Source organism: Diabrotica virgifera, chromosome 9, assembly GCF_917563875.1.
Source record: "Diabrotica virgifera virgifera chromosome 9, PGI_DIABVI_V3a".
In the NCBI taxonomy this organism is placed as follows: Eukaryota; Metazoa; Arthropoda; class Insecta; order Coleoptera; family Chrysomelidae; genus Diabrotica; species Diabrotica virgifera.
The window spans coordinates 155,218,581-155,245,694 of NC_065451.1; the positions used below are offsets into that span (position 1 = coordinate 155,218,581).

Consider the following 27,114-nt stretch of genomic DNA (forward strand, 5'->3'; position numbering starts at 1 on the left):
AGGCGGCTATTCTAATTGATGGAGCCATTAATTCGTTATTTTACTAATGACTGTTGTTAGCATGTTCAGGATCATGCTATTTTGGTTCAGAAGTTGATTAAATAGATTTTTGAATTCATTTAAGAAGCTTGACATCATGTGTGTTAAATCTTCACCATTATTTGGTCTGTTGATGTTTCCTGAGGTTACTTGAGCATAATGCATTCCATTTTGCGCATATTGTTGATTCATTTGGTGCAGTGCTGGATTGGGATTTATGTATCCTTGTGTGTTTCTAGGTCCAGTTGTGTCGTTATTCCTGTTCTTTGCTTTTAATAAGTCTCGATAAACAGTGCAGCCTTTATAGTTCGCTGGGTGGTTGCCCTTGCAAAGAGTACATGTTGCAGGTGTGTCTTTCGGCTTTGTGCAACTTTTGGTGTCGTGTGATCCTCCACATTTAACACATTTATAAGGTTTATAACAGTATGACTTAGAGTGTCCGTATGCCTGACATCGAGTGCATTGCACAATGGTGTTCTTGTGTTTCGGAGCTTCTACTCTAATTCTGGTATTGTATATAAATTCCACATTAAAAACTTTATTATTGTTGTTTTTTGGTTCCAAATCGACGAAAAATAATGGTAGGGGCTCTTTTGTTACTCTGTGCCGGATATTTAAAACATTTCTGACTGTGTGGCCTTGCCTTAATAATTCAAATTTTATTTGCTCTAAGAGTATAGAATGGTGTAAACCTCTTAGGACGACTCTATATGCTCTTTCTTGTTTGAGTTGATAGCTATGGTGTACTATTTTTTCTTCTCTCATGTAATTTATTATTTTTCTATAAGAATCAGGTGTTTTAGCATTTATTTTAACAACATTTTCAGGAAGAGTGGTAGTATAATATGTTTCATCTTCAGTAACTTGCGCTATAGAGTCAGTCATTGCTTTGTAGTCTATTACTCCGTAAACATAAATAGGGGGCGGCTTGGGATCTTTCGTTTGGGTATATTAATAAATAATTCGTTAGTTTTCTTTATTCTTTCAAAAAATAAATTAAAATTAAGAGATTTTTTAACTCGACGGTAAGTGAATTACTTACCGTCGAATTGGAGTACTTACCGTCGAGTTGGATTACTTACCGTCGAGTTGCTAGTAAATGTCACCTACTGACGTAAAATCTGTCACGGTAAACAGTCAAAAATGATCAATCGTGCAAAAAAGAATATTTGTATTTTGAACGTTAATAGGTACACGTGTGGTAAGTTTTTTTTAAAGTCTACAAGAAGAAAAAATATATAGTTTTATTTTATTATAAATAAATGATGTAATTCCTTATAACAAAACTAAAGTATTCTTGATATTTAGTATTGCGTTAGTTAGACGGCTCTACTCGAGTTACTTTGGATTAAAAAAAATGAAGAAAATTGCTCTATAATACCTAGAAAGCCGAGAATATACATTTTTTAAGGTATACCGATTTTGAACTTTGAATGATTTTTATGATGAATGGTGATTATTGATCATTATAAATGATGATGAATGTAGCTTTTTGTAGTCATTTGCTACCAGACTTTCACCATGTAACCAAGTCACACCAAAGCTTAGATGTTACCTGGGGCATAATATTAAAATAGTTTAAACATCAATGCTTTAAATGGCATTTTTAACTGATGTTTCCTTAACGGACCACTTATACAGGGCTTTGACCCACATATTTTTGTTAAACTATATCTTGGTGGTTAGCATGTAAACTTCACGTAAGCACTGATGATGACTGGTAAACCAGTCGAAAACTAGTTATGTGATTGTGATATGTAGCCCTTTTTAGGTAAATATATACCTTTTATAAAGGATTTACTAATTTCTTTGAATGTAGTTTATTTTTGAATACTGGTACCTAAAGTATCATTTTTTCATATGTGATAGTAAAAGAAGCAAAAATGAAATCTACCGAAATTTGACGATTTCTACCGAAAAAATAGGATCAGTGTCCCGAAATTTTGTCCAAGACCTGTGGCAACACTGGAAACAAATGACTAAATGACAATCAGACAATCGATGAAAAGCCCGTCCCGTCAACTTGTCAAATATACAAGGCGCGTTCCAAGTGACATGGAAACCGTCCTTCGTACTGCCCTCGTCATGCGCATTATAAAAAATGCGTTCCAAGCGAACATGAACGATGATTGGTATCGTACACCGTGTTGTTCCAAGCGATCCATGTACCGCTTCGAAATCGGTAACTGAACGGCCCTTTTGATACATGCCTTCAAGCAGAAACTATTTGTACTGACTTGCGCAGTTACGATTGTTTTCATTTTTACTGGTCACTGCTATTAGTACCTGTGAATCTTGATTTCCGTTTAAATAATTATTAATTCTTTTTTTTTTTCAAATTAATCTTATAAAAATGGATAATTTATTATTTTCTTTTTTCATAGAAGACAACGATTTAATGTCAGATATCGATTCTGGGGAAGGTTTTGAAGCTGAAGTGATGTTTAATGAACATAAGTCCACTTTACATCAACAATAAATTGAACAAGAAATTGACAAAGTTATTTAAGGTCAAATTTGTCTTAATACAAAACACAATTCTACATCCAATTTTGCCGTGAATAAAAAGAAAATTGACAAAATAAAACATATCCAATTGTTCTATTTCATCAAATTATTTCACTTTCTTTTACAAACCATACATTTTGTACTCGTCAAATTTGGTATTGAATAACTTTGTCAATTTCTTATTCAATTTATTGTTGATGTAAAGTGGACATTAGAAATATTAATTTCTAACCATCTAGCAAACTACTATTATAGTGGTACAGTGGTACTCGCACTGAAAATGGCTCAGGCGCAACTCGAACTTGAAATGGTACACGAATTCGTTCCAAGAGGGTTATGTACCGGTAATCGGATCGAGATCGAAAGAAAACCGTTCAAGGGCGATTCTGCGCATTAAAACAGTCCAATCGATTTCGTGGCGGTTCAAGGGATCGTACAAATGTGTCGTCTTGGAACGAACCTACAATAATAAAAGGTTACAAAAATAAACCAGTGATGTTATCTGTTATCTGGGACTTGTGGGAGGGAAACTCTCTCCCATGTCCCATTGGCCATGAGCCGATGGGTAGAGGGGATTTGACAGCTTTCGCCAGCGCTGTTAGTGGCAGTTTTGTGCATTTATCTGATAAATTTAAATGGCGCGCCATGGGTAGAGGAGAGGGGATTTGACGGTTTTCACCAGCGCTGGTAGTGCAGCGTTGCCACATTTAGTAGATTTCTACTTTTTTGGTAGATTTTTGATAATTTTTAAAAAATTCTAGTAGGCAATATTTTTTAGTAGATTTTTGGTATATTTCAACATTTTCTTATGACTAAAATAAAATTTGCTTTTTAATAGTATTTACCCCATTTCTAAATTAATTCTTAGACATTTTGTTACCATTTCCCAATGTCATTACCGAAAATAAGATTCAGGGGTGGGATTCTGTGTACAATCGCTAACACCGCCGACCGCTTTCTATCAATGTCAATATATTTGAATTTTTAGTTTTAATTCAAATATTTTCTTGTTTTACTAAGTGTCACTTCAGCATCAACTAGCAAAACTAGAAAATAATTCAATTAAAGCTAAAAATTCAAATATTTTCACGACAATTGACATCGATAGAAAGCGAAGTGTAGATATTTACAGTGCACGGAATCTAGCCCCAGGACGTAGATGATGAATATTAAACAGAAATGAAACTAGATTCTGGTGTAACAAACTTACAGATTTCAAGTAGCAGTGCAATCAGTACCTATTTCAGGTGTTATTGAAAAGTTCTGGTATTCGGTGAGCCTGTTAGAAGCTAACGATGGAAAACTAAAATATTTGCAAAACAACAAATGTTGTGTTTGCGTGTTTCTAATGTAAAATGCGAAATAATTGTTTGAAGAATGTGATCCAGACATGCAGATGTTAAAATCAGTGGATGACAAAATATTATATACAAAATATTAAATATGAAACTGATAAAAATTAATTATAGTTGGTCATTTTGTTCCCCAGTTAAAATATAAAAAAGTTTGGTTTTTGTTTACAAACAGTCGTATTAATTTCTACTTAAACTCCCTCTGTGGCTCAGTGGTAAGAGCGCCTACCTTTGGATCGAAAGGTCCGAATGGTCGTGAACTCGAATCTCACCAGGGTAGAGAATTTTTCGTTTATTTTAAATTAATAAATGAAAATAGTTTCTATCCTTGTGTGATCGGTACCCATCGGAGGGACCGCAGACGTTCGGATATAATTAGCGTCTCTGCAAAGACAATGACATCGACTTTGCAAAGTAACAAGACACTTACTCAACACACACACTACATATAACACTAGCTACCTAATTGGTAAAATCCACTGTACCATCACCATGCCAATGCCCATGCCACATAAAGTTTTATAGTATATTTTAGTTTTTGATAAGTAGATTTGAGTAAGCTAAACTTACAGTAGATTTTCTAAATAAAATGTGGCAACGCTGTGTTAGTGGCAGTTGGCAGTTTTGCTTTGTGCATTTGATAAACTTCACAAACTGAAATGGCGGGTAATATAGATTTTTCAAAAAAGAAAACAAGATATTGCAGCTCTTGTATTGATTCATGTAAAAATATTGAATATAACAGTACTGGACGTAGTTATTATATTCGGAAACATTGCGTACATGTCCTGTATCAACTAAATCCTTTCCTTTTTTGGTGTTGCTGATTGAAATTGGATATCATGGGAAATAAGACTTGAATCCAGCATACTGTTTAATATCCATTTTGATAGAATTCAAACAAATTACAATTCATACAAATTACAAATTTTAATAAGCAAAGCAGTAAGCACACAAAAATAAACAGAGGTAACCTTTATGGTCTCTTGCGTAAGCAGTCATCCAGTCGCACGAACTTATATATTAAATATTAAAATTATAATGAATAAAATAAAAAAACATAATTAATTTTACTATTAATTCTGTATATTCGTTTAGTAATCAGGTTACAATAATATTTCAGTTCATAATTTGTGTCTTTCTAGATAAGTATCTATTTTTCTCGTTTTGTATATTTCACATACATAAGTTTTATCAGAAAAGTATAAGTTTCAAACCGCGAGATAGCGCTACCGTCGAAACTCACAGCAGCCAACACTTAAACAAAATTAATAAATAAACGAGCGGAGCGGAGCGAGCATTGCGAGTAAGTCCCACGCGCCATGCGCCATTGTTGATTGTGAATTGTGATTGTTCTAGTAAACATAAAACAGTCTAAACTTTATATAAGTGTAATAAAATGGAAGTAAAACAAGAAATTACGGAGGAAACATGCAAAATAGAAATAGAGTATAATGACTTTGATGATGCTCTTTTGGATAGCTTAAAATGTGAAGTTCAGTCCAACAACCAGGACACATGTGATTCTGATTCTGTAGACTTGAAGAAATGTCCCATGATTAATGAAATAGAACAACATGGAAATAAACTCAACCCATTTGAAGAAGACCAAATAACTGAAAAAGGTAAGTAACAAAATGTTTAGTACAGTAAAACCTGCCACATCCGGATCAATGTGGCGACGGACTGATCCAGATATGAAAATCCGGATATCAAGACCACTTCTTTTATAGTATCTCGAACGTTTTCTCCTTCATACATTCCAGCAATCAAAGCTGTCACTTTTGTTGATGTACCTACACATTTTATAGATTCTATAACACCTTGATCCATAGGCTGACAGGGATGTCATATTTGGGGGCAAAAAAGACACTTTATTTTGCCATCGTTTAGCTCTTTTGAGTCAGGATGACAGGGGCGTTGTCCAACAGCAGGAGCAGGACTGCCTTTCTCGGTAGATGTGGATGGTAAAACCGTCCAGATATGGGTAGGTCCAGAAGTGGCAGGTTTTACTGTATATCAATTATTTACAGTTTCACTACAATCAAACCGGCTTATTAGATTACCGCTTAAAGGAATATCCTGGTTTAAAGAATAGAAATTTGAGGTCCCCGAAACAATCGGTTATTAGAATATCCCGGTTATAAGGAATACTTTTGCTCAGCACCAAGGCTATTCTGATAAGCGGGTTCTACTGTATTTGGTCTGTTTGAAATGTGTATTGTTTCGGTATCAGCATTTTATTTGTTTATTTAATAATTAATGGGACTTTTAGTACAATAATTTACAGTTTGAAAACCTCATTAGAACTAGTCAAATAATAAAATCTTAATATAAAAACAATCTGACTACAGTCTAAAAAGTGCTTAGAAAAATAAAGTTATAGTTAAAATAATAAAACAATACAACATTGATATATAAAACTGACAGGTACAAAATCATTAGTTACGCGTTATTACAATATATCACATTGAAAAATGTATATCACTATTTGCTTTAACAGGCTCACAAATTTACTAAAGCTTTCATTAAAAAAATCCAAACTATCAGCATAACAGTTAGCCATTGGTGACACTCTAGGCATATAATAATTAAGGCCAACATTGGTTCTCCTAAATGGCTGATGAAATATGTTAACTGATCTGGTATTTCGTAATGAAACTGATAACAACATTGTGGAAATCAATGAAGGACAGCCAATCAAGCTATTAATGAGTTTGATAATAAAAATATTTTGATGTCTGCCTGATCCCTCCTCTTTTTCAAAGTAGGCAGGGAAAATGTATCTTGTAATAATGCAAAATCATATGTAAATTCATTTACACGAGGTATATTGAATTTATATGCTAGGTACCTAAGGAATTCTCTCTGCACCTGCTCAATTCTGTGAATGTGTGAAGTATAATGGGGGCTCCAAACTGAAGAACAATATTCCAATAAAGGCCTGACTAGTGATGTGAGTCGAGAATATTTCCAAGCGAATATTTGCGAACATTGGAAAGTTTCCCAGAATATTCGCCTATAAAAAATGGAAATAATCTCCTGACCGCAAATATTCCCGGAATTTTGCAATGGAAAATTCGAGTCTGAGAACTTTCAAGAATGTTTCCGAGAACTTTCCATAATATTTCTGAGAACTTTTGAGAATATTTCCAAGAGAATTTTGGACATAAGAATCAATGACGTAATTTGAATTTACATGGAAGTAGCTTAGGGTGTCCAAACGTCCCGTAAAAACGGGATTGTCCCGTTTTTTAACGATGTGTCCTGGGGTCCCGAAAAAGTCTCTCAGGATGCCTAAATATCCCATATTTGGGTTGGGTTGATTTTATGTATCTGACTATATTTTATCTCTTTAAATTTTCTTCAATTTCGGTATTTGTTTTCATTCTTATTTCTCCCTATCTGGTTACATTGTGGCCCAGTATTGTTCTCCTTATTTTTCTTTCAAATTTCAGAACGCTACCTTCCTCTTTCTTGTTAATCGTTTTTGTTTCCATCCCATATGTAACAACAGGTCTTATATACAGTAGGAAAAATGAAAGAATACCCATGAACGAACATATAAAACACGCTGTATTTTCCTGTCACCGTGTCAAACAAAAAATTGGCCAGCGCAAGTACATGTAATAATTATTATTACATGTACTTGCGCTGCGCAATTTTATTTGCGACACGGTGACAGGAAAATACAGCGTGTTTTATATGTTCGTTCATGGGTATTCTTTCATTTTTCCGACTGTAGGTTCATATTATACAGAGGATTGCTTCTCAGCAGATTTCTATAGGGCTTTTCATCGATTGTCATTTGTTTTGAGCTTCTGTCATGTGTCACGTAATATTAATATAACTACGCCATACGTCTTTGGTTTGTATTATTGATATATACCAATAACGTATGACGTTAGTATATAGGTCCCAAATTAGTTGCAAGACCATGTTTCAATCGCCCCTACCTGTTTGGGTATCGCTCCAAACTCTCCTTGGCAGTGGCGCACCCAGGGGGTTTGGAAGATAAACCCCCTAAAAAATACCCGTGTTGAGCTGCCCCTTCCCCCCACTTGCAAAAATTAAAAAACAAATAGCCCTGATTTATGAGCTCTCATATTCCGCAGATTAAAAATTTTGAGCTCGTTGCACTGAGCAGGAATTTAATATTTTAGTGGGGGGGGAGGGGGCTGGGTCAGCCCTTCCCACTACTTAAAAATAGGAATATTGAGTCGATTTTTGCGGCAGAATTATGAGCTAATTTATCAGCTCTTGACATGATATAGTTTAGATTTTTGAGCTCATCCCCTTCACCCCCAAACAACCCTAATTGATTTAACTTAAGAGAAAAATGCTGAGAAAACTTAAAATAGATCGTATTGCGGATATAATTCTTATAACTTATATATTCTAAAAATAAACTATTAAATCACGTGCATTTCGATTATTGAGCTACAACCCCTTCGTAAGAAAACTACCCCATCTTCCCGGCTTAAGAGAGAGTTCTACTTAAAATGCATTAAATTAATTATTTGGCGACTACATATCATTTAATAATTTATGAGCTCCCAAATTACGCGCATTTAGATCAGTAAATTGCAATTTATTTTGTATAGTGCAGTCACTGAAGGTAAAAATCAACGATTACCTTCAATTTTGGTGAACCTTCATCGATTTTCACGAAAATTGGTCAGTGGTTAGAGAATAGATCAAGAAACAAAGGCGACATGGTACCACCTTGCGCCTTTGCCCTGAGGGTGGATACCGCCCCTTCTCGGGGGTGAAAATTATTTTATAAAAAATAACTGCACAAATCAATAAAAGGCCAAATTATAAGCAACATTTGTTGCATAAAGTTATTAAAATAAGTCAATACTTTTTAAGTTATTAAAGATAAAGATTTTAATTATTTGTGAAAAAATGCATGTTTTGAAGCAATTTTTCGTAAATTACTGAAAAACTGAAGTTTTTACAAAAGAGTTAATAGTAGTTTAATTCGTATACCTATTCTAAGTACTTTGACAAGTATTTAGTAAGTGTTACATTTGCATCTCTTTCTTCAGCTGGGGGTGACTCAGCCCCCCCCACTAAAATATTAAATTCCTGCTCAGTGGAACGAGCTCAAAATTTTTAGTTTGCGGAATATGAGAGCTCATAAATAGCTCATAAATCAGGGCTATTTGTTTTTTAATTTTTGCAAGTGGGGGGGGGGGCAGCTCAACAAGGGTATGAAAAATATATAAAGAATAGTAGGAAAATGTATATTGTCATTCACAACCAATACAAAAAAATTTCGGTGTTCAAGCCAACCTCTCCCTAGAGAAAAATTCTAGGTGCGCTAATGCTTCTTGAATGTGTCCCATTTTTTTCAAGTTTATGATTTGGTCACCCTAAAGTAGCTATTTAATTCACACGGCCGGCGAAACTATACCACTGCTAAAAGTACAAAAGGAACATTGTTTTGAATTATATTAAAAATGCATTGAATATTTGATTATTTTTATACCTACTAAAAATGCCTAAAGCTATACTAAAATCACAATAAAGATGCACTAGAAATAAACAAACCAAGACACGTTGAATGTTACGATGAGTACTCCTGAATCATGATTTACAATGTATAAACTTTGCAGATCATGATTTGGGATTTACAATGTAGGATACATTGTAAATCATGATTTGGGAGTCCTCCTCGAATATTCAATGTGTCTTGGCTTGTTTATTTCTAGTGCATCTCAGTGCCGGCGCTAGGGTACAAGGTGCTCGCCTGCAAAACTAGCACAGGCGCCTCCTCCCCACACACACATTCTTATGGGCGCCCATATAAAAATTTTTTAGGGTGGGGCCAGACGTGAAGATGTTGCACATTACATTTTGTATACTTTGGATGACAATATAATATAGTTTATAGCACCCGAAAAGCTAGGTGGTTTCACGTCTGTGGTTTCATCGGCAATCACTGCAACATAAGGAGAATTTTCAATTTCTTTCTTAATTTCCTCGTGGTAAACATCTAACATGCACTCCAGTAGTTCATTTTGTGTTGTTTTTGATGTACCTATAAAAGATTTGGAACTTTGAATGTGAACCTTTAAGTCGTTGTCTAATTCAGCGCTAAAATTGACCAGCTCCTTAAATATGCCTCTGTTGTCTGAATTTTTCGTTTCGTCATGACCTCTTAGAGCTAACTCAAAAGCTCCACAAAACCTTATACAATTTATGATTTGATTCAAGACATATCGATTCTTATCTACCTGTTCATTATGTTTAATTAGAGTATCACGATAAGCTGAATTTAATTGGGTTTTTATATTTAACTTACCAAGCATTGAAAAGCTAAAAACGTTATTCATGTGCACTTTATATTTTTCATGGGATTTCAATTTCTCCCATATATGTACAAGATCATCGGTGCCTTTGTTTGACCAAGTCTCGTCACCTCAAAACAAAACGCATACAAAACAGAAGAGTTTATTAGTTTGTTCGCAACCACACAACCAGCTATTTTTATCATAAATAATTTTATTAAACTTACGACAGCGAAGTTTTTGTCCATTTCCACTTTGTTTTTCAATTTTTAAATCGGGTAAAGGCCGACCGAGTTCTTTAATTTGTAGTTTTTTTTTTCTAACGAAAAACCACCAAAAGAGTTTTTTAATATACTAATTTGATTCATTGTCAATAAATAAATTAAACGTAGAAAATAATCAAAATATTATTTTTATACCTACGACACCCACGATCACAACGCACTAACTAATAATTACAAATTAAAAAATATAGTAGAGTATAATGGTAGGGGAGCCCAAGCGGGGATTTTTGCAGTTACTCGAGCGCGTCAGATTATCATATGGGGAGAAACGTGGTAACCTGGAGATGTACCTCTGCCATATATTGGCTCTTAACACAGGGGAGTTCGTTTAGGGGGGCCCGAAAAAAAAAATCAATCCTTAAAAATACTCGAAATTGTCAGATTAAGATAAGGTAAGTTAAGTACATGCAAAACAGTATATATTTAAAAAATCTGACGATTTGAGCAGGGCATAAGGGAATTGGTGAGTCACAAAGTTTCACAAGAAAAAGGCGAATATTTCGCGAAATAAACGTCAGATCGAAAAACTAAAAACTACACGTTCAATATTTTTCAAAAATCTATCGATAGATACCAAACACGACCCCTCGTAGAGAGGGGTGGGGGTAAATTTTAAATTTTAAATACAAATCCCGCGATATTTAGCAAAATAAACATCAGATCGAAAAACTGCAAAATACACTTATTTAATATTTTTAAAAAATATATCGAATGGTACCAAACGCGACACCCCACGGAGGTGGGGTGGGGGTTACTTTAAAATCTTAAGTGGGAGCCCCCATTTTTTATTGCAGATTTGAATTCTCTGCATAAAAATAAGCAACTTTTATTCGAAACATTTTTTCGAATTATGGATAGATGGCGCTATATTCGGAAAAAACTATTAATGGAAATGGAAAATTAAATTAAAAAATGGCAAGCGCCCGCTAAAATGGAAAATTTTACTTAACTTTTTTTGGTTTTAGGACCTAATAATCACAACCAAATAGGTCCCCAAAGCGCTCGAGTGACTGCACATTTAGCATACTTTGCTCCCCTACCATAAACACAAATATACAATACAGTAGTAGACAATAAACACAATAGCGTCAAGCGAACGCGTAAAGAAACTAGAAATATGTAGATCTAAAACATTGTATCTTAAGATCCACTAACTTCCTTTTCGAGATTTCGAGCCTGGCACGGAGACTCCAATTTAAACTTATGTTAAAAGTGCAATACCGCTCTCTCTCTGTCACTTACACAGGATGCTCATACAATCTTTCTCTTTTCTCACGAGCCACTATGCCGTTCGGCACTGGGATTTTTATGATTTTCATCCTTTATCCGGTCAGCTGTGGGTGGCCAGAGTAGGTAGATTTGCATTGCGCTACACAGTTGCCAGATTTGATATAATTTATAAAAATAAAGAGAAATATTCACAAAAAAAATAAACAGGCATTAAAATGTTTTTAAGATAAAAAATATGTTTCTGCATAGTTAGCAAGGTAGTGCCATGACTCTATGGCACTACCTCACGGGCCGCCACTGGTATGTTAGCTGTAATAAATAAAGTTTTAAAAAATTACAATATTCAATCATGTAAATAATCTAAGGGCCGGTTGTTCGAACGCTAATCAACAATTATCATTATCAAATATTTAATTACTGTCACCAAACTGTCAATGTCAACTTTGTTTGGGTTGCTGAAAACATAATTAATTAAAATTATGAGATTTATTATCAATTATGTTAATAATTATTGTTATATTAATTGATTATAGTCTCAGAATTGTAATCAATTATGTTTTTAGCAACCCAACCAAAGTTGGCATTGACAGTTTTGACAGTAATTAAATATTTGATAGTGATCATTGTTGATTAGCGTTCGAACAACCGGCCCTTAGTGACGTAAAAACGATTAGTGATATTAAAAGGGTGATAAGAGGAATATATTATTAAAAAATTGTCTAATTCTGATGTAGTTATCAATATTGCAGTTGTAATAAATAAAGTTTAAGAAATGACTATATTCAATCATCATCCGTTTTAAAGTCAATCAAATCATCAATGATAAATGTTAAAATAAGTTTATTAAAATCTTTGTCTTAAAGCTAACCAACATCCATCTCAAGAGCATCAATTAAACAGTGCCCAAAGGGAAGCGTATCATAAGAACCCTGAATGTGATGTCTTTTATCATCATTGGAGCTGAGCGCAATCCCAAGTAGCAATTTGTCGACGCGACAACGTTGTCTACCGCGTGGCAACGTTTTCTTACAACGTTGTTATTGCCTAAAAGACGACCCTATTCTGCACTGATTTGGTGGACGATTTTTGAGTTGTCTTGACGTTGCCTAGGCAACCTCCTGTTTAAGCAACATCGTTTCGTAACCGTTGCATAAGGCAACTGAAGCGACTATAAAAAGCACCTGCGCGTGCAATGGTTGCTCAAGGAGTCAGACTAGTTATGTTTTTTTACCTATATTTTTAACACCTGTATGGTGAATGCGAAAACCAAAAAGTAAACTGTTTTGACATCGTATTGGGTATTTAAATTTATATGATATAAATATGTACATAAAGGACTTATTACCCAGCGGCGGCTCGTGGGTCAATCTTCAGGGGGGTCATTTTGGTTTGAAAACTTCAAACTGTTGATTTTTTAAAGTATTTAAAAGATCTTTTAGCATTTATATTTTAGATAAAAAATACAGACTTAGATAAAACTCAATACTATTTACCCTAGTTTTCCGAAAATTAAATTTGTCTTTTTTTAGAGTAAATCTTTTAAAAAATATAGGAAAAATGGTATGAACAGGTTATTGACTGATATATAGATAGGAATATTTATAGTATAATAAATTGTAAATTTATTAAAACGAAACTTACTTTAAATATTTTTATATTTTAAGTCAATTCTTCTATCCTTTAGTTCTGCAAAATAGTCTATGACCTTCTCATTGAAATTTGGAATGCTCTTGACAAGCGTTTTCTCGATGCTCAGCATAGACAAGGCACTAAGTCTAGGTTGTCCCATCGTATTACGCAGGAATGTTTTTACTCTTTTTAAAGTAGAAAAACATCTCTCACTTTCCACGGTTGTCATAGGGAGTGTGCACAAAATATTTAATAACTTCACTGCTTCAGAAAATGTTTCAGACAAATTCATGTTAATAAAAAGCTGAAGTATGGCTACTGCACCAGCACTATTGCGAAAATCCTCACGACAATATAAGACTTCAAGTTCCGATTTTAGTTTGGAAATATTCACTGTGGGATAATTAGCCGTCACCATTTTTAAAATATTTTGCGGAAAGTTGGTAGTGTATGCTTCAAATTTCTCTATGTAGAATAACTGTGAAATCATGAGATGATCATTGAAACTAAACCTGTGATTTATTTCAGATATAATAATATCACAAATTTCAAGTGCAGTTCGTCGCTTTGGATCCTCTGCAGTAGTTTTTCTTTTTTTTGCTGTTGATGTGCTTGGTACTTCTGATTCCAAAATAGTATTTCTAATTATTTGGATATTGTTGTTAAAAGACAGGATACAATTTTTGACAGATATAACATCAATGTCTCGCATTTGCAATTGTTTAAACAATATATCAACATGGGGCATTATTTTATGGAAAAAATTTAACCAAAATAAAAAATGCTCATCTTCCAAATGTCTTTTTAAACCAGTTGCTTGATTTATATTGTTACCATCTTGCTCCTCATCAATAATTTCCTCTAAGCAAGATTTTAAATCATCTTTATAAGTGTATACAATTTCAACACATTTTGTATTGAAAGCCCATCGAGTAGGCGCAGCTTTAGGTAGCCTTACTTTAACCACTCTATCCAGAACCATCGTACGTTTTGGAGATCGGCCGAAAAAGGACGAAAATCCGTGTAAATTTGCAAAAAATATTTTTATCGGTTTGTGTTGACTCGCCGCTTTTTGGAGGATAAGATTAAATTGATGGGCATAGCAGTGAATGAAGTGTGCATTTGGGTATATTTCTTTAATTTTTGTTTGTACTCCTCCCAGTTTACCGCTCATGACTGATGCACCATCGTAACTTTGGGCAATCAATTTTTCAGGTGCTTCATTAATTTTTAATAATTGAAGTTCTTCCAATATTACATTAGTTAAATGTTGTGCTGTAGTACCTAGGGGGTTAACAAATTTCCAAAATCTTTCATGTACAATACCAGTTAATACATATCGCAATATGATAATCATCTGCGTTTTATTGGAGCTGTCTGTGGTCTCATCTACTTGAATGGCCACAAAATTTGTCTGGCCAATCTCCTTCATGATATGAGTATGCACAATGGCTAACATTGATTCTAAAATATCGTTCTGAATTGTTTTCGATGTTCCTTTAAATACTGTACTTTTTTCAATGTGTTCTTTAAACATTAAATCCAGTTCAGAAACAAAATCGATAAGGCCCAGAAAAATTCCACGATTATTGGAGCTGTCACTTTCGTCATGACCGCGCAATGCAATTTCGAAAACTCCACAAAATTTTACACAGTCGATTAGTTTGTTTAAAATATACCTATTTTTAGATACCAATTCATTAAAGTCATGCACAGATTTACGATATACACTATCAAGTTGCTGTCTTATGTTAACACGTCCTAAACTTGCGTAACTCATTGATGAATTTATATGAGTAGTTGAAGAGGCATGTTTTGTAATTTTCACTTTTAAATGCTTAATGTCAGTTACTCCATTTTTCGCCCATACAGCGTCATTCGAAAACAGTAAACACGGATAGCAAAAAAATGCATTTCTCACACTGCAGCCACAAATCCAATCACACAAATTGTACATTGATTCTTTAAAATATCTTTGAATGTCCTTACCCCTATCCTTTGTTGTTTGTTTTAAATTCATGTTTGGTTTTGGTCGACCACTTTCTTTTTTCTCAAGCCGCCGTTCATAATTTAGTGTTCCAGCAGATTTTAAGGCAATTATTTCGTCAACAACACTCATCTTGTTTTTGTTACAATCACAAAAAAATCCAACAAAACAAAATAAATTACGCAAATACGCCGCGATCGATATAGACCTGCCGTGAAGTGCGGTCAGCAGACGGTAACTAACTAAACGTGAGGCCGTCGACTCTACTAGAGGTATACGACGGAAAGGTCACTCCCACTCTCGCCCACGAAATTGCTATCTGCCGTCTCTTTTCTATTTTACATGCATTTGTCAATAAGCCATAAGAACTGTATATAGACAATTTAAAATACGGCCCAGCCACGGGCTTGTGTATAGCGCGAGGCGCGACGTTATTATATCTATTATATTTGTTTTGCCAATGCAGACTGCTGAGAGAGAATTTTATATTTCAGAGTGAAGTTTTAGATAAAAGATATTTTTAATAAAATTGGTATTTTTATGAGATTATTTTAGGGGGGTCATTGACCAATTGACCCTAAGGAGGAGCCGCGCTTGTTATTACCTGATGTGAAATTTATAAACGCATCTCGGATTACCGTCAAATATGGATATTTCACCTTTAAAAAACACACGCGCTGCTTTTTTTATGACATTTTTGACAAAAATATGCAAATCTAAAAAATCAAATTTTAATATAAAAGTCAAAATTTATGTTAAAGATGTTCTGTATAGATTTAATGTATTGATGGTGCTTTTAAAGTTATCAAAAAAGCCTGCATTTTTTATATTCTGTGTTTTCATTTTCTTTACATCCCAAAAATCTCAAGTAAAACCAAAATGGTGCATTAAACAATATTACCATTACCAATATTACAAAAAAAATACCTTATTACCAACCTTAGACGGATAAGACAACTTAGAAGTCCAATCGCCAATCAAACCCGGCCGCGCCGACTATCAAAACCATTTTAGAACGCACCCTCTTATTGGGTGACAGAGGTCATGTGACCAGTGTCAAAAGTGTATCATTCTCATTAACAGCGTTGCCACATTTAGTAGATTTCTACTTTTTTTGGTAGATTTTTGATATTTTTTAAAAAATTCTAGTTGGCAATATTTTTTAGTAGATTTTTGGTATATTTCAACAGAATTTTATCCATTTTTTTCGAATCATGAGGAAACTATAATAAGTATTTTTGAAAAATTTAAACGCAGAATGAAAGACTGCATCATTTAGAAAAACCAAAACGTTTCTTTTGAACGAGATATTTGGAATTAAAAGTCACTAAAATTTTTCTTCTTTTCACCCCTGTAACGTATTAAAATAAACATTATAGAAGTTTTCAGGGACTTTCGGTCCTCGGTAATAACGTAATCTTTCTTTGTGTGTTTAAATTTTTCAAAAATACTTATTAGTTTTCTAAGGATTCGCAAAAAACGAAAACATTTAAAATACATTGAACATTTTAACAGACGACATTTTGCGCCTATCCCCTTAAGTTAGCTGTTGTTTTTACGCTGTGTTTAGGTACACGCTAACGTGTACGCAAATAAAAAAGTTAGGTACACGCGAATTCAAGCCAGTGACGTCATTATTTAGCGTGCACAGTGACTTTATATTTTGGTACACGCTATTTTGATATGTTTAGTGTTTGTTGTTTGTTTGATAGAAAATATTTTTATTAAGGGAAGGGGAAGGGAAGTAAAACTATTCAGATGTTTCAAACTTAATTGTAATAAAACGTGTACAAAGGTACTTATATGTATATTCAGGTTAGCAAAATAAATATTAGTTAACATCCCAAGTAGCAATTTGTCGACGCGACAACGTTGTCTACCGCGTGGCAACGTTTTGTTACAACGTTGTTATTGCCTAGAAGACGACCCAATTCTGCACTAATTTGGTGGACGATTTTTGAGTTGTCTTGACGTTGCCTAGGCAACCTTAAGCGTTGCATAAGACAACTGAAGCGACTATAAAAAGTGCCTGCGTGCAATGGTTGCTCAAAGAGTCGGACTGGTTATGTTTTTTTACCTATATAAAAAGTAAACTATTTTGACATCATATCAGGTATTTAAATTTATATAATTACATAAATAAGGACTTAAACAAAATTACCTGATGTGAAATTTATAAACGCATCTCAGATTACCGTTAAATATGGATATTCCACCTTTAAAAAACACACGCGCTCATTTTTTATCACCTTTTTAACAAAAAATATGTAAATTTAAAAAATCTAATTTTAATATAAAAGCCAGAATTTATGTTAAAGATGTTTTGTATAAATTTAATGTATTGATGGTGCTTTTAAAGGTATTAGAAAATGCCTGCATTTTTTATATTTTGTGTTTTTATTTTCTTTACATCCCAAAAAAACCAAAATGGTGCATTAAACAACATTACCAATATTACTTAAAATATACCTTATTACGAACCATAGACGGATGAGACAACCGAGAAGTCCAATCGCCGACCAAACACGGCCTGCACCGACTATCCCAACCACTTTAGAACGCACTCTCTTATTGGGTGACAGAGGTCATGTGACCAGTGCAATGAAGTGCATCATTCTCGTTAACAGCGTTGCCACATTTAGTAGATATCTACTGTTTTGGTATATTTTTGATATTATTTAAAAAATTCTAGTAGGCAATGTTTTTTATTAGATGTTTGGTATATTTCAATATTTGTTATCACTAAAATAAAATTTTCTTTTTAATAGTATTCACCCCATTTCTAAATTAATTTTTAGACATTTTGTTACAATTTCCCAATGTCATTACCGAAAATTAGATTCAGGACGTAGATGATGATAATAGATGGACAGAGAATAGACAAGGCGGAAACGGCGGGTTCGTTGGGAAAATATTCCCATGAGATATTTTTGCATAATCACATTCGTGAGACATCCCAGAATAAGGTTCAAGAAGTCGCCCACGAGAAAAGTGGGCCAATTTTTTTTTAACAATTTTTTTTTAATCAAATTGCAAAAATAAATATTTTGGACCATTCTGGACAAAAAAGGTCTCTTATAATTTTTCTCTAAAGTTGATATTTTTCGAGTTAGAAGCAAGTTAAAATTTGAAAAACGCGAAAATAGCCATTTTTAAGGCTTAATAAGTCGGTCAAAAATTATTATTTTGAAAGTCAAAAAGTGACTAAATCAAAGTTTAAAGTCGCCGTTACATGATCCCGAAGAAATCTGTTTCATTAATTTACTACTAAGCTGTTATTTTTAATTAATAACAATGAGTGGTTGTATCGTATTGACGCTGCTGTAAATGTGAGTGCGGGGACTGCTGAAATAGCTTCTCTCTCGCACTCAGCATTTACAGCCCCGCACACGTGAATGGCGCTTATTATTACTTAAAAATAACAGCTTAGTAATAAAATAATGACAAAAATTTCTTCAGGATCTTTTAGGGGCGGCTTCAAACTTTGATTTAGTCATATATTGACTTTCATAATAATAACTTTTAACCGAGTTATTAAGCCTTGAAAATCGCCATTTTTCGTTTTTTTCAATTTTAAATTGCTTATAAGTCGAAAACGATCAACTTTAGAGAAAAATTATTAGAGACCTTTTTTGTCCAGAATGGTCCAAAAGATTAAAGAAAAAATTGCTCGGGCCAAAAATATTGATTCTTGCAATTTGATTAAAAAAAAATTGTTAAAAAAAATTGGCCCAGTTTTCACTTGGTCGACTTCTTGAACCTTATTCTGGGATGTCTCACGAATGTGATTATGCAAAAAAATTTCATGGGAATATTTTTCCCTTCGAACCCGCCGTTTTCGCCTTGTCTAGAAATGAAACTGGTAAATACCAGATCTAAATAAGGAAATCTTCATATAATTGGTTTGGAGAATTTTCAAAATGATTGTAACGCTCGGTTTCATAATCAGTTTTTTAAATTTTAAGTAAGTTGGTACCTCTACCTTTATCACAATTCATATATGGGTAAATGTCAACTTTAAAGTGAACTTTACTTTAAGTTGATTATGAAATCGGGCGATTTTGACAAGTAACCGTTAACACAGATTTTACTGTATTTACAGGGCCTAAAAAGAATCTACTGATTTCTATTGATTTTTTGAAAGCAAAACTACTATCCGCTGCAAGATAATTCGGATGGAATTCAGACAAAATATGTACAAAAAGTACATATTTTGTCGGAGTTTCAGCCAAATTATCTTGCAACGGATATAGTACTGAAAGAGTAAGAACTGGCCTGGCAACCATGTCTAGCAAAGCTGATACAAAGATTAGAGCTTATCAAATCTACTGATAAAACAATGGACAATGGAGAAACCAGCTAATAAAAAACAAATAAACAGGTTGTTAAATAAATCGAAAATTTCCAGCAAAATAAAATATAAAATAATAAGAAAAAAGTAAGGTTATAAAGTAAATTCTTTTTTTGCTCCTGAAGTTGCCGTAAACGTGTCACATATCTATAGAACTATACGTAAAGGCCCTGTGGTCGTGAGAGACAACTACCTAGTCGGCCAGAAAACCCATGGGCGTAAATTAGTTTAGCATTATAACGTTTTTAAGTAGTTGCGATTGTTGAAAAAACTTGACTGTGATATGTAGTTGTCACAATAGTAATAACTTAGTTGCCCATATAACTAAAGATATTACTTAATGTTGTAACATCGTAATGTCAGTCGGGTTAGGGGTCGTTGGCCGAAACAACTGAAAATGCTCTCGGGCAACGTTATATACAGTGCATTTGTTTGTACTGACAACCAATGCGTCGAAAAATTGCTACTTGGGATGATATAGGTATACAAAATACTGCTACAATAATTTTTATACGTAAGTTAATTATGCCACTTTATATTGGTGGTTATTTTTGCTGTGGTGTTTATTTTTATTTATACAGGTAGTTGAACTTGTTACGATTTTCATAGAAAATTGGTTATAACTTTGTAAATACCTTGTATACCTTATACTTTGTATAACATAATAAACCTTTATATTTTTGTGATATGAAAGTTAAGAAGATTTCGAATATAAAATAAGATATAGAGTGTTCCATTTAAAAAACGTAAGTTTGGTCTGCCACTATATTATCGAACGCCCTGTAACATTCTAACTAATTTTAGTAATTTTGTAATATGAAGCTCAAAGTTTGCTAAAATTTTTGTTATTAACTTTTATTGCTATCTATCACTATAGCGGATCTACCGAGCTTTATCACACTAATCAATCGCCCTGTATATTTTATCTTATTACTTCTGCTACCCTTAATCACGAATGTTTGTCTCTTATCTTTTTCATACTGTTTTAGAATGCTGTTAAACTCATTAAAAGAACTAAATAATTGTCCACACTCCATAGTTAAAAAAATCACTAAACAAATAAAAATAAGGAAACTCTTTACAAATCAAAGTGTAAACATAACGCGATTAGACAAATTCTATTCTAACCACACACTGATCCTCGCGATTCTTATAGATACTACAGATACCACAGCATACACGCGGCTCAAATTAGCGTGTACCAAAAAAGCCAGTTATAGTACACGCTAAATAAAAACGTCACTGACTTGATGACGTTTAAGCGTGTACCTAACTTCTTTATTTGCGTACACGTTAGCGTGCACCTAGACACAGCGTTGTTTTTATTATAAAAAATCCCAAAAATACTTAAGTATATTTTAGTTTTTGATTTAGTAGATTTTAGCTAAAAAATGATAATTACCAGTTGGTGGTTTGGAATAATTAGGTTTCCAATTTTGTGAAATTCCTCTTGGGACATTTGGGACGGACGTGCATATCACTGTATTACTGTATATTTACATGGCCTAAAAAGAATCAACTGATTTTGTGAAAACAAAACTACTGAAAGAGTTAAAACTGACCTGGCAACCCTGTCTACCAAAGCAGATACAAAGATGGTTATCAAATCTCAAATCTACTGATAAAACAATGGAATGGAAACCAGCTATTAAAAAAACAAATAAACAGGTTGTTAAATAAATCAAAAATTTCCATCAAAATAAAATAAACTGCGCGTCATAGAAAACGGGCACCCTAAAAAATGGGTCATATTTGATGTCACGTATCTCCTAAACCTGTTGTCCGATTTAAATGATTTTTTGAATATGTTATTCGCCCCGAGCGTTAACAAAGTGTCAAAGCAAAATCGACCGACCTGCTCATGGTGGCGGATTTTTGAAATTTTATAAGGACGCTTTGTGTATGTTTAAATGAGACATTTAAAAAAAATGCCGTGTCACGCTAGTGATATTATGTATTAATATAAACAGAAAATAAAAACGCACTTAATCTGATATAAATTCTTCACTTTCCAATATTAATTATCAGTTCGATTTTGTATACATAACCTCACTATCGCAGTTTATGTCAATAAATCTTTATTAACGCAAAATAAAATATTTTTGTTGCACTATAAATTACAGTATAAATTAATAACTAATGAATTCTAACAATTTTTTTCGGTTATCATCACTACAAAATAAAATATTCAAGTTTAACAAAATAATCCCATAAGACTCAATGTTAAAACGTCCTTACAAAATCTGACAGCGTGTCACGTGACTGTAAGTAGAGGGGAGACGCACGGAGCCAATAGCCCTATTCTTTGTCAATATCTTTGTAATAATATTTTTGCAAAACAGGTAAATTTTCATTGTATACCGGGTTTACGAATCAAACTGTGTTTTTTCTCAAAGTTCACAACACCCTGTGGCATATTCTAGCATTTATAAAATACTGAAATTAAAACCCAACTATAGCCTCAGATTTTTTTAACATTCTGTTTTTTGATTCATTCATTTATGATGGATAATACAAAAGTTATGTACTTTAACAACTAGGCATGCTCTTTATCAGTACAGGGTGTTTCTAAAGAAGTACGACAAACTTTAAGGGGTAATTCTGCATGAAAACATAATGACCGGTTGTTTATAAACATATGTTTATAAACTTGCTTCGTTATAAAATGCTTCGTTTCCGACATACAGGATGTTGAATTTTTTCTTAAAAACTGACGATTTATTTATTGCCCTAAAACCGGTTGAGATATGCAAATGAAATTTGGTGGGTTTTAAGACGTAATTTTTGAACATTTTTTGATATACAATTAAGAATTTTTTATTCACCATTGGCGTACATACGAATAATATGATCGCTCATATTACCTGTATGCGCTCCAATAGTGAATATAAAATTCTTAGTTGAATGTCCAAAAATGCTCCAATAGTGAGTATAAAATTCTTAGTTGAATGTCAAAAAATGCGCAATAACCATCTCTTAAAACCTACCAAATTTCATTTGCATATATCAAACGGTTTTAAAGCAATAAATAAATCATCAGTTTGTAAGAAAAAATTTAACATCCCGTATCTCGGAAACGAAGCTTTTGCGAATATATGAGTATAAAGCAAACTATCATTATTTTTAATGCAGAATTACCCCTTAAAGTTTGTCGAACTTATTTAGTCCCTAAAAGACTTTAGACTTATAACACCCTGTACTGATGAAGAACATGGCTAGTTGTTAAAGTACATAACTTTTGTATTATTCAACATAAGCGAATGAATCAAAAAACAGAATGTTAAGAAAACCTGAGGCTATAGTTGAATTTTAATTTCAGTATCTTATAAATGCTAGAATAATCCACAGGGTGTTGCGAACTTTGAGAAAAAAACACAGTTTGATTCGTACACCCGGTATACAATGAAAATTTACCTGTTTTGCAAAAATATTATTACAAATATATTGACAAAGAATAGGGCTATAACATATTTAAAAAATCATTTAAATCGGACAACAGGTTTAGGAGATACGCGACATCAAATATGACCCATTTTTTAGGGTGCCCGTTTTCTATGACGCGCAGTTTATAAAATAATTATTTTAGCATTATAACATTTTTAAGTCGTTGCGATTGTTGAAAAAACTGAAGTGTAATATGTAGTTGTCACAATGGTAATAAATTAGTTGCCCGTATAACTACTACAGGTTGTAACGGTTGTAACATCGTAATGTCAGTCGGGGTAGGGGACGTTGGCCGAAACAACTGAAAATGCTCTCGGGCAACGTTATAGACAATGCATTTGTTTGTACTGACAACCAATGCGTCGAAAAATTGCTACTTGGGATCTTGCTTTGAGTTATAGAATAAGCTTGTGTTTATCAGAGCGTATAAGATTTTGCGTGGCAGTCTTTGTTGTAAAGGTATCTAAACATTCTACGTAGTCCTCAAAAGTAACTTTAGTATTTACTACAGATTTCTTTACCCCCTTCGCCTTCTTTGTCACACCATAATTTCGTATAATATTATCAATTTCATCATCCTCATACTCTTGTTCTTTCAACTTCCCCCTCAGCTCTTTAATGTCATTATCTGTGGTAGCTGCTTTTGTCGTGTATAATTTCGATCGGAGTCCTATGTAATCGGTCATAATGCAGCCATTATTCTCATCTTTCATTATGCCCAATACCTTCTTATTAACCAGAGGGATGTTATCTTTAGGATAGTCTGAGGTATCAAAATATTTATAGCAATCATGTATCATTGCTTCATACGGGTCTTTTTCCCGTATCTCCACGATCACACTATCGGTATCTGTATAGCAGGTCGAAAAGTTTTCTCCGAACCTGATAGCTAAATAACCATACTGGAAATCATATATGGTCATTTTCGCCAAATCTAAAATACTCATTCCAACATAAATCGGTTTAACTAACCATATTTCCGCTCTATGCATCTCAACAGCAACCAAATTTTCATTAAAGATAGTAGCGTTTTTAAACAGGGGGCTACTTATTCTAGCTTCAGCTCCATAACGACCCTCCCAGTCTGTCAGCAATTTAATATCAACGCGCCTGCGCACACATTCCAAGGTCTTACCGAACACTGCAGTGTTCATAAGCTTAAACAGATTCTTTTCAAACTCATTTTTTGCTACCTTCCAGAGATTTGTATTCAAGTCGATGTATGACTTTAACCGAGGAGACTGCTTAAATTTCAGGACTCGGTGAATCTTTTTTAGTATTAATCCATGAGCTAGCGCTTGCTTCAAGGCCCTGTAATGAATTACGTATCTTTCTTTATCATGAAGGGTAGCCATTAATTTGGCCAGCTCTCGCGGACGTTTAGGAGGTTTCATAGTTTTCGGGTTCAAGGATTGGGGGCAGAATGGGATGTCTTTATGACGATCATGGAGATGTTGAGAGTACTCCAGATCGACCTCAAGAATGTACCCTTCAGAAGAATCGTCCGGAATACTAAGAATGTCGATGTTAGTATCAGTCCACTCGAAACCTCCATATGGAAGGTATTGGGACATTGCCAAGCCATATTGATTATTGACATCAAAATACATCAGATAGGAGTAGGGCTTCGATGAATCATAAGATACCATGTACTTGTTATTTACAAGAACACGACGTTTCGAGCAAACTTGACTCAAACCACCACGAATGCCACGCTCCACAAACAAATGCATGTCTGGATCAGTTAAAAATTCAAGTTCCTGTTTTGTATACTTAAGCATTGCATCCCACGTGAATCCAGGTAGAGTAAAGTAATGAGCGAGGTCAAGATTATATGTTTTGAGACAACTGGAGCGGAACTGTTCAAAAACGTCGGCAAGAAGAAGAATATCTGTTATCGACGTAGTCTCCGAGAGAAGAACAAGAGAATGAGGACCAGACTTGGAGGGCGCGATGATAATGGCGGCGAGGACAAGGTTTATCCTCAAGTTTATTATAAAAAGACTCGATAGGCGGCAGACATGTTTCAATGAAACGATCGAAAGAATCAGTGTAATCATAAGGCATGATACCTTTCACAGTAAGAAGATTGAACTGCTCCTCGGGAAGGAAAGCATATTGAGAGCGGAGATTAGGATATTCGGTCAAATAAGAAGAGAGCTTATCTAGAGAAGACGCCATAAATCGAAAACTATCGATGAAACGAAATTTAATTCGAGCATCATTAATGTGTTTAGTGAAAGAGATATATTTTTCCTTAGTAATAGGCATATGAGCATCTTTGTAATTTTTATCACTGGGGGAGAAGCGCTGCTCGCAAATATGACAATGAGTGGCTGCTTGAAAATAACTCTCTTGCGGAAATGTCATATTGATATCAAATGGACACATAAACACCGTAGAAACATCCTCAGCAAGCTGATTTAGTTCATCTGCGAACCATTTCATGCAATCTTTTTCACGATGCGATTTATGAAATGTCAGAGAATCATCATAGGAACATTTAAAGTAATACCTAACAGCAGCAGGTATATGTTTTTGATAGGTCGTCTTTTCCGCACTATGTTCCAGAACGCTTTCGAGATCTGCGTATACGGCGAAGGGGGCTTTTAGTTTATTCCTGAAATTCTTAAATTTTAACATTTTATTGCTTTCTTCAGGCATTTTAATGGCAGTATCATTAATCCTTATACAGTCTTCTGTGTGAGCTTCTAGCTGAGTAGCCGATGAAAATGGTTGTAAACATCGATCACAGATAAAATCCAATCGCCCTTTACAGCATGCCTTATGAATATTTAACGTTTCTTGCGATCGAAAGTAATGGAGGCAGCCATCACAGAAATATTTTGTTCTATCTTCTTTGCTAAGCTGCTTGGAAAGGAGGCGAGATAGATTTTTTATCCAAACGCAATGATATCTAATGGGACCTTGCTCGTTATATTTATCTTGTAACAAAAGCAGATTCACATGTTTATCCTTCTTGTTTTTGTTAGGAAGGTTGGGAGAGTCGTATAGTTCTTCTTCTCCTTTTTTAAAATGTATACATTGATCGATATATTATTCTGCTTTTCAAAATTTGGAATCTGTTGACGGTCATTGGCCACTGAATACCTTTAAGTTTCAGCACTTGGGAGTAGTGTGGGTAAGAGGACATTAAAGCGGAGTTATTCCGACAAGGATATAATGCCGATATGACAGCCCATGCAAAGCATGCCTCGTCATCGTTTTTAACATTAATGCATGCCTGTTTTCTTTTTATCTGAGTGGGAAGATCAATGTATGAGGAGCCAAACCCAGGTTAACAACTGCCTTTAGTGCCCAGCCACTATCTCTCTCTTGGAATTCTTCCAAGTCTCTGTTGATGGGTTCCACTACTTTTTTCTCTAACCATTCATCAAGATTTGTATCTCTATAAATGGCTGAGTTTGAAGTAGTGAAGTACTTCGTTTCATTTATCATCTTATCGCCTCGAGCAATCTCGAACTCTCCTCCAAATACTGTATTAACTTTTACTGCAGCGTTATTTTGTAGGGCATTTTGGATTCGTTGCTTGAACAGAGCTTTGCAATCAACCAGGAAACTACCTGGGTCCTTTGTGTTTAAGGTGTGAAATGACTCTAGTTTGAATTTTTGAATCAAATGTAGATACAGAGTCTTCCCAATGTACCCTATGCTTTGCAGTCTCCGAAAGAGTGTTAAGTCCCGCCCCCTTCTTTTGTTCAGTCTTCAGTTGCTTTCTCAACGTTTTCACCAGTCGCATCTGGGCTTCGAGGTGCTGCTTTTCGCCAATCGTCTTTGCAAACCTCATTCTATTATGAATAATTTTAATCGCTTTTTTAGACTCTACCAACCCTTTTCTTAACTTTTTATCATTATAATTGTTAGATATTAACCCCAAGATGGATGAAATATACAGAATAAGTTTAGCCAACATGTTAAATTAAAACTAAAAATTTAATATTAAATTAACAATAAAATTTTCAAAAATTGCCAA

General features: G+C 34.0%; 1 protein-coding gene across 2 annotated transcripts in view; it reads left to right on the forward strand.

Moving 5' to 3' along the window:
• Nucleotides 1-5,279: 5,279 nt before the first annotated feature.
• The window catches only part of LOC126892257 (zinc finger protein 227-like), a 63,692-nt gene continuing 41,857 nt past the window's right edge, over nt 5,280-27,114 (forward strand). Inside the window, exon 1 of one of the 2 annotated variants that reach the window (XM_050661763.1) lies at nt 5,280-5,524. In XM_050661763.1, coding sequence (XP_050517720.1) covers nt 5,299-5,524 — 226 coding nt within the window. In that variant the 5' untranslated portion in view covers nt 5,280-5,298. The remainder of the gene's footprint in view (nt 5,525-27,114) is intronic. The other variant, XM_050661764.1, reaches the window with a different exon arrangement.